This window comes from Aedes aegypti, chromosome 1, assembly GCF_002204515.2.
Source record: "Aedes aegypti strain LVP_AGWG chromosome 1, AaegL5.0 Primary Assembly, whole genome shotgun sequence".
NCBI lineage: Eukaryota > Metazoa > Arthropoda > Insecta > Diptera > Culicidae > Aedes > Aedes aegypti.
In genome coordinates this window covers 73,155,362-73,165,322 of record NC_035107.1, presented here as the reverse complement: position 1 = coordinate 73,165,322, position 9,961 = coordinate 73,155,362, and the positions used below count along the sequence as shown (strand labels likewise).

Genomic DNA, 9,961 nt, shown 5'->3' with positions numbered 1-9,961 from the left:
TCCAAATCCAATCCAAATCCAATCCAAATCCAATCCAAATCCAAATCCAAATCCAATCCAAATCCAATCCAAATCCAATCCAAATCCAATCCAAATCCAATCCAAATCCAATCCAAATCCAATCCAAAATCCAATCCAAATCCAATCCAAATCCAATCCAAATCCAATCCAAAATCCAATCCAAATCCAATCCAAAATCCAATCCAATCCAATCCAAAATCCAATCCAAATCCAATCCAAATCCAATCCAAATCCAATCCAAATCCAATCCAAATCCAATCCAAATCCAATCCAAATCCAATCCCAATCCAATCCAAATCCAATCCAATCCAAATCCAAATCCAATCCAAAATCCAATCCAAATTCCAATCCAAATCCAATCCAAATCCAATCCAAAATCCAAATCCAAATCCAAATCCAAATCCAATCCAAATCCAATCCAATCCAATCCAAATCCAATCCAAATCCAATCAAATCCAATCCAAATCCAATCAACCATCCCCAATCCAAATCCAATCCACTCAAATGCCAAATTCCAATCCAAACAATCCAAATCCAATCCAATCCAATCCAAATCCAATCCAAATCCAATCCAATCCAATCCAATCCAAATCCAATCCAAATCCAATCCAAATCCAATCCAAATCCAATCCAAATCCAATCCAAATCCAATCCAAATCCAATCCAAATCCCAATCCAAATCCAATCCAAATCCAATCCAAAATCCAATCCAATCCAAATCCAAAATCCAATCCAAATCCAATCCAAATCCAATCCAAATCCAATCCAAATCCAATCCAAATCCAATCCAAATCCAATCCAAATCCATCCAAATCCAATCCAAATCCAATCCAAATCCAATCCCAAATCCAATCCAAATCCAATCCAAATCCAATCCAAATCCAATCCAAATCCAATCCAAATCCCAATCCAAAATCCAATCCAAATCCAATCCAAATCCAATCCAAATCCAATCCAAATCCAATCCAAATCCAATCCAAATCCAATCCAAATCCAATCCAAATCCAATCCAAATCCAATCCAAATCCAATCCAAATCCAATCCAAAATCCAATCCAAATCCCAATCCAAATCCAATCCAAATCCAATCCAAATCCAATCCCAAATCCAATCCAAATCCAATCCAATCCAATCCAAATCCAATCCAAATCCAAATCCAATCCAAATCCAATCCAAATCCAATCCAAATCCAATCAAATCCAATCCAAATCCAATCCAAATCCAATCCAAATCCAATCCAAATCCAATCCAAATCCAATCCAAATCCAATCCAAATCCAATCCAAATCCAAATCCAAATCCAATCCAAATCCAATCCAAATCCAATCCAAATCCAATCCAAATCCAATCCAAATCCAATCAAATCCAATCCAAATCCAATCCAAATCCAATCCAAATCCAATCCAAATCCAATCCAAATCCAATCCAAATCCAATCCAAATCCAATCCAAATCCAATCCAAATCCAATCCAAATCCAATCCAAATCCAATCCAAATCCAATCCAAATCCAATCCAAATCCAATCCAAATCCAATCCAAATCCAATCCAAATCCAATCCAAATCCAATCCAAATCCAATCCAAATCCAATCCAATCAATCCAATCCATCCAAATCCAATCCAAATCCAATCCAAATCCAATCCAAATCCAATCCAAATCCAATCCAAATCCATCCAAATCCAATCCAAATCCAATCCAAATCCAATCCAAATCCAATCCAAATCCAATCCAAAATCCAATCCAAATCCAATCCAAATCCCAATCCAAATCCAATCCAAATCCAATCCAAATCCAATCCAATCCAATCCAAATCCAATCCAAATCCAATCCAAATCCAATCCAAATCCAATCCAAATCCAATCCAATCAATCCAATCCAAATCCAATCCAAATCCAATCCAATCCAATCCAAATCCAATCCCAATCCAATCCAATCCAAATCCAATCCAAATCCAAATCCAAATCCAATCCAAATCCAATCCAAATCCAATTCCAAATCCAATCCAAATCCCAATCCAAATCCAATCCACAATCCAATCCAAATCCATCCAAATCCAATCCAAATCCAATCCAAATCCAATCCAAATCCCAATCCAAAATCCAATCCAAATCCAATCCAAATCCAACCAAACCAATCCCAAAATCCAATCCAAATCCAATCCAATCCAAATCAAATCCAATCCAAATCCAATCCAAATCCAATCCAAATCCAATCCAAATCCAATCCAAATCCAATCCAAATCCAATCCAAATCCAATCCAAATCCAATCCAAATCCAATCCAAATCCAATCCAAATCCAATCCAAATCCAATCCAAATCCAATCCAAATCCAATCCAAATCCAATCCAAATCCAATCCAAATCCAATCCAAATCCAATCCAAATCCAATCCAAATCCAAATCCAATCCAAAATCCAATCCAAATCCAATCCAAATCCAATCCAAATCCAATCCAAATCCAATCCAAATCCAATCCAAATCCAATCCAAATCCAATCCAAATCCAATCAAATCCAATCCAATCCAATCCAAATCCATCAAATCCAATCCAAATCCAATCCAAATCCATCCAAATCCAATCCAAATCCAATCCAAATCCAATCCAAATCCATCCAATCCAATCCAAATCCAATCCAAATCCAATCCAAATCCAATCCAAATCCAATCCAAATCCAATCCAAATCCAATCCAAATCCAATCCAAATCCAATCCAAATCCAATCCAAATCCAATCCAAATCCAATCCAATCCAAATCCAATCCAAATCCAATCCAAATCCAATCCAAATCCAATCCAAATCCAATCCAATCCAATCCAATCAATCCAAATCCAATCCAAATCCAATCCAAATCCAATCCAAATCCAATCCAAATCCAATCCAAATCCAATCCAAATCCAATCCAAATCCAATCCAAATCCAATCCAAATCCAATCCAAATCCAATCCAATCCAATCCAAATCCAATCCAAATCCAATCCAAATCCAATCCAAATCCAATCCAAATCCAATCCAAATCCAATCCAAATCCAATCCAAATCCAATCCAAATCCAATCCAAATCCAATCCAATCCAATCCAAATCCAAATCCAATCCAAATCCAATCCAAATCCAATCCAAATCCAATCCAATCCAATCCAAATCCAATCCAAATCCAATCCAAATCCAATCCAAATCCAATCCAAATCCAATCAAATCCAATCCAAATCCAATCCAAATCCAATCCAAATCCAATCCAAATCCAATCCAAATCCAATCCAAATCCAATCCAATCCAAATCCAATCCAATCCAATCCAAATCCAATCCAAATCCAATCCAAATCCAATCCAAATCCAATCCAAATCCAATCCAAATCCAATCCAAATCCAATCCAAATCCAATCCAAATCCAATCCAAATCCAATCCAAATCCAATCCAAATCCAATCCAAATCCAATCCAAATCCAATCCAAATCCAATCCAAATCCAATCCAAATCCAATCCAAATCCAATCCAAATCCAATCCAAATCCAATCCAAATCCAATCCAAATCCAATCCAAATCCAATCCAAATCCAATCCAAATCCAATCCAAATCCAATCCAAATCCAATCCAAATCCAATCCAAATCCAATCCAAATCCAATCCAAATCCAATCCAAATCCAATCCAAAATCCAATCCAATCCAATCCAAATCCAATCCAAATCCAATCCAAATCCAATCCAAATCCAATCCAAATCCAATCCAAATCCAATCCAAATCCAATCCAAATCCAATCCAAATCCAATCCAAATCCAATCCAAATCCAATCCAAATCCAATCCAAATCCAATCCAAATCCAATCCAAATCCAATCCATCCAATCCAAATCCAATCCAAATCCAATCCAAATCCAATCCAAATCCAATCCAAATCCAATCCAAATCCAATCCAAATCCATCAAATCCAATCCAAATCCAATCCAAATCCAATCCAAATCCAATCCAAATCCAATCCAAATCCAATCCAAATCCAATCCAATCCAATCCAAATCCAATCCAAATCCAATCCAAATCCAATCCCAAATCCAAATCCAAATCCAATCCAAATCCAATCCAAATCCAATCATCCAATAATCCAATCCAAATCCAATCCAAATCCAATCCAATCAATCCAATCAATCCAAATCCAATCCAAATCCAATCCAAATCCAATCCAAATCCTCCAATCCATCAATCCAATCCAAATCCAATCCAATCCAATCCAAATCCAATCCAAATCCAATCCAAATCCAATCCAAATCCAATCCAATCCAATCCAAATCCAATCCAATCATCCAATCCAAATCCAATCCAATCCAATCCAATCCATCAATCCAAATTCCAATCCAAAATCCAATCCAAATCCAATCCAAATCCAATCCAAATCCGAATCCAAATCCAATCCAAATCCAAGTCTAAATCCAATCCAAATCCAATCCAAATCCAATCCCATCCAATCCAATCCAAATCCCAATCCGTCCAAATCCCAATCCAAATCCAATCCAAATCCAATCCAAATCCAATCCAAATCCAATCCAAATCCAATCCAAATCCAATCCAAATCCAATCCAAATCCAATCCAAAATCCAATCCAAATCCAATCCAAATCCAATCCAAATCCAATCCAAATCCAATCCAAATCATCCAATCCAATCCAAATCCAATCCAAACCATCTAAATCCAATCAAATCCAATCCAAATCCAATCCAAATCCAATCCAAATCCAATCCAAATCAATCCAAATCCAATCCAATCCAATCCAAATCCAATCCAAAATCCAATCCCAAATCCAATCCAAATCCAATCCAAATCCAATCCAAATCCATCCAAATCCAATCCAAATCAATCAAATCCAATCAAATCCAATCCAAATCCAATCAAATCCAATCCAAAATCCAATCCAAATCCAATCCAAATCCAATCCCAATCCAATCCAAAATCCAATCCAAATCCCAATCCAAATCCAATCCAAATCCAATCCAAATCATCCAATCCAATCCAAATCCAATCCAAATCCAATCCAAATCCAATCCCAAATCCAATCCAAATCCAATCAAATCCAATCCAATCCAATCAAATCCAATCCAAATCCAATCCAAATCCAATCCAAATCCAATCCAAATCCAATCCAATCCAATCCAAATCCAATCCAAATCCAATCCAAATCCAATCCAAAATCCAAACCAAATCCAATCCAAATCCCAAATCCAAATCCAATCAAATCCAATCCCAAATCCAATCCAAATCCAATCCAAATCCAATCCAAATCCAATCCAAATCCAATCCAAATCCAATCCAAATCCAATCCAATCCAATCCCAAATCCAATTCCAAATCCAATCCAAATCCAATCCAAATCCAATCCAAATCCAATCCAAATCCAATCCCAAATCCAATCCAAATCCAATCCAAATCCAATCCAAATCCAATCCAAATCCAATCCAAATCCAATCCAAATCCAATCCAAATCCAATCCAATCCAATCCAAATCCAATCCAAACCAATCCAAATCCAATCCAAATCCAATCCAAATCCAATCCAAATCCAATCCAAATCCAATCCAAATCCAATCCAAATCCAATCCAAATCCAATCCAATCCAATCCAAATCCAAATCAATCCAAATCCAATCCAAATCCAATCCAAATCCAATCCAAATCCAATCCAAATCCAATCCAAATCCCAATCCAATCCAATCCAATCCAAATCCAATCCAAAAATCCAATCCAAATCCAATCCAAATCCAATCCAAATCCAATCCAAAATCCAATCCAAATCCAATCCAAATCCAATCCAAATCCAATCCAATCCAATCCACAATCCAAATCCCAATCCAAATCCAATCCAAATCCAATCCAAATCCAATCCAAATCCAATCCAAATCCAATCCAAATCCAATCCAAATCCAATCCAAATCCAATCCAAATCCAATTCCAAATCCATATCCAAATCCAATCCAATCCAATCCAAATCCAATCCAAATCCAATCCAAATCCAATCCAAATCCAATCCAAATCCAATCCAAAATCCAATCCAAATCCAATCCAAATCCAATCCAATCCAATCCAAATCCAATCCAAATCCAATCCAAATCCAATCCAATCCAATCCAAATCCAATCCAAATCCAATCCAAATCCAATCCAAATCCAATCCAAATCCAATCCAAATCCAATCCAAATCCAATCCAAATCCAATCCAAATCCAATCCAAATCCAATCCAAATCCAATCCAAATCCAATCCAAATCCAATCCAAATCCAATCCAAATCCAATCCAAATCCAATCCAAATCCAATCCAAATCCAATCCAAATCCAATCCAAATCCAATCCAATCATCCAATCCAAATCCAATCCAAATCCAATCCAAATCCAATCCAAATCCAATCCAAATCCAATCCAAATCCAATCCAAATCCAATCCAAATCCAATCCAAATCCAATCCAAATCCAATCCAAATCCAATCCAAATCCAATCCAAATCCAAACCAATCCAATCCAAATCCAATCCAAATCCAATCCAAATCCAATCCAATCCAATCCAAATCCAATCCAAATCCAATCCAAATCCAATCCCAAATCCAATCCAAATCCAATCCAAATCCAATCCAAATCCAATCCAAATCCAATCCAAATCCAATCCAAATCCAATCCAAATCCAATCCAAATCCAATCCAAATCCAATCCAAATCCAATCCAAATCCAATCCAAATCCAATCCAAATCCAATCCAAATCCAATCCAAATCCAATCCAAATCCAATCCAAATCTATCCAATTCAATTTATTTTGTGAATAGTTGTTAATTTCTAGTATTAATTATGCATTTTTCGGATATCTCTCATTCATAGAATCATGTTTTAATTTTTACCAAAATATTTATTTTCATCAATATCATCGTAAGGTTGTCCATTCCCGTCGGATCTCTTTGTTTTTTTTTCTCTAAATCTAAGGATAATTAAATTTCTTTTGTTACCATTCGAGAAGAAACATTTCGATTGAACGGGAATGGTCTATTTATTCACAAATGCTTATCGTTTGGACCAATCTCTCGGGTTCCAGCTATGGGAGTTTGCAGAAAGCTCCGCATTACAATCGTATCATTCGCTTTGTCACATTACCACACATAATCTTTATTTTCTTGTTTTGTTTTCATTTTTGCTGAGTTCTGGGTTTCTTCCTTTTGTTTCTTCCGGTCATGTGACAAGCGACATATATTCTACTCACTATCATAAAAATCTAACGGGGATGAAATGGTTTTTAGTATTGATATCAGCTGCAGAGGTGTCTTGCTTTTTTCCCGACGAATACCTGAATTGGGTAAACTTTCAATTCAAATAAATTCGCGATATCGCTCATAAATTTTGCTTAGTGAAAGATGTGAAGAAACCTTAAGGATTTTTATTTATTTTGTTCTCTAGTCAGTCTGAAAACATTAGCAACTAACCTCACTAATATGTCTAGCACTCTTGCAGAGATCCAAGAGCTTTGGTTCTTCAACACATTTGGACTGGATTTAGTTTGCGCCAGAAATACAGGTCTAAAAGCCATGTCTCAAACGCTTAAGTTAGGCCAGAAACACAAGTTTACTCAATTTTAAATGTTTTTCGATTGTTTCGGTCCAAAAAAAAATCCGATTTTTGTGATCTTATCACACAATATAAATAATAAACCATAGAAGAATAATGTCGCTGGTGTTCCCTTTGTTCTCGCTCAGAAACATGTTGGATACATAAGTGTGAAACTGCATACATTTTTGCGTTGACATTTATAGTCCCACCTATCTCCCCCAGCAAAAGATGTTCCGACAGCGACGCCTTCTATATGGCCGACATCCTTCTTCTATTGTTTATTACTTCTATTTATCACACCCCTTGGTTTAAACTCAAATTTTGGTTGTATTCTGTTTTCCGTGTTCGTTCCGAAATGTCAGATAAGAACAACCCCGTGTTTGTAAACTTGGAAGGGGGTCATTCGATGACTATGAGGATGGATCTATTTTGGAACTATTATGTGCGAAAGAACAATCAAATTCATAAATCTTTGTGAGAAAGCAAGACACTTTCTTTGCCACATTTTTGAACGGAAAAGGAGCGGAACACCTCTGCTTATCTCCAACTCAAACTATCCTCACTAAGTCTAATCATCTAACGTACACTGTACTAGAGTTCATCCGGACTCGTGATAGACCGGATGTCGTTACTTAACGACTAATTTTAGATAGGAAAAAATCTTGAAGGGAAGAAAACATAGAATCTTAAATACTAATCAAGAAAATCGGATCACTATATCTAACCAGCTAGCAATAGGCGCTGAAATAAAATAGAGTCATGGTCGCAAATCGTGGTCGGCGTCAAAGTCTGATTCCATGGCAGTGGTAAAACTAATATAATGCTTCAAGTCCCCCTCGGGCTTCGGGACAAAGATGAAATGATAGCAATATCGAGTCGTTTGGATTATGTAACAAGTGCCTTTTCGTTCAAAGGGAGATAGAGAGTGACGGACGTGGGTTCGAGAACTGTACAATAAAGATATTTTGCTTCTTTCTTCCTGAAAGGGCCAGAAGCTTTCAGTCGATTCCTCCCCACCACTACTAGTCCTTGCAGCCCAATCCGGCGGACCAGTTGCATATCCCGCCGACCGGATCGTAGCTCAGACCCTTGGGGCAGGTGTACTCCCAGCCGACAACTCCGCCGATCTCCATCTTCGCACAGGAGATGAACTTCTTGCAGGAAAGCGGATGAGGGAAGTTGCCCTGGTCGAGACACTCGATGATTCCCGGTCCGTGCATGATCACCTTGACCTGGGAGCTGGTCTTGCCGACGATTCGCTGTTCGCCTTCGTCGTAGTAGTCGTAGTCCACCGCCGGCCGATAGGTGCGACCCCCGAAGTCGTCCTTCTGCTTCCGGTGGTTTGTCGACGCGTAGGACGACTTTTCGTACGAGCTGGGTTTGCGCTTCCGGGGAGTGTCCTTGCGTGGACTCAGCGTCACCGGCGAACTGCTGTAGAACAAGCTGGGAGTGGTCTGTTGGTAGTAGAACTGCGACTGGGTGGAGATTCGGGGTCGCTGGATCAGTTTCTCTGCAAGACAAAGATAAATCGGTTAGCTATTGGAGAAGATCGCGATCTTCGCTTCGGTCATTACGTGATCGCCGAGTCGTGCTGAGTGGCTCCGGGAAGCTCTGCAGAGTGTAATCGTGCGTGATGTTGTACTTGTGCGTGGAGGCTCGCTGATGGCTGGACGGCAGTTCACCAATGTTCAGGACCTTCATCATCTGCATCTTCTGGGACTTGTCCTGGGGGCTTTCGTCCGGGAACAGGAAGTTACGGCTGGTGGTCGAGGGAAGTGGTGCCCGAGAGATGGTGGTGATCGCACCGACCAGGTCGTCCTCCAAGCTACCATCGCGATCACCTTCTCCGATCTGGTTGTAGCGATTTTTGTTGTTCACCAGTTTGCTGTTCTGTCGGATGCTGGGCTCGATCTCTTGATCGACGTCGCCGACCAACGGGGCTGGGCTCTGATCGTCTAGGGCAGCTGGTGATTCAGTAGCGGTGGAGGGCTTGGAGCGGTTCTTGAAGAACTTGCTCGACGGAGACGAGAAGGTAGTTACTGGGGTAGCTGGAGTGGTTATGCGGTTAACAGCGGGGAATCCGGGGCGGCGCTTGAAGAGACTGCTCCGAGTGGTGGTTTCTACGAGGAGAAGATTTGAATTAATAAGTGTTAATTGAAGGGTCTAATGATTGAATTTATTATAAGTTTTGCATGGACATCAACACTAACAATATGAAACATTTATTACATTATCAAGTAATTGGTTTTCTATTGGAATGGGGAAGTTGATCACCGAAGCTGACAACTTTCCGTACTTCTTTCGATACAGCATGATTGAGTGACGGCAGAACGCGTGGAAGCAATGTAATTGACGAGGTTCGATACACAGTGAACGTGATGATGGCT

The 9,961-nt window shown here is 38.9% G+C and overlaps 1 protein-coding gene across 1 annotated transcript in view; it reads right to left on the bottom strand.

The window, feature by feature from the left end:
• Window positions 1-7,174: 7,174 nt before the first annotated feature.
• LOC110674266 overlaps window positions 7,175-9,961 on the bottom strand; it is a 76,113-nt gene continuing 73,326 nt past the window's right edge. Inside the window, exons 3-4 of the mRNA XM_021838539.1 lie at window positions 9,149-9,694; window positions 7,175-9,084 (exon numbers count right to left, since the gene is read on the bottom strand). Of these exons, the coding sequence (XP_021694231.1) occupies window positions 8,597-9,084; window positions 9,149-9,694 (1,034 nt within the window). The 3' untranslated portion in view covers window positions 7,175-8,596. The remainder of the gene's footprint in view (window positions 9,085-9,148; window positions 9,695-9,961) is intronic.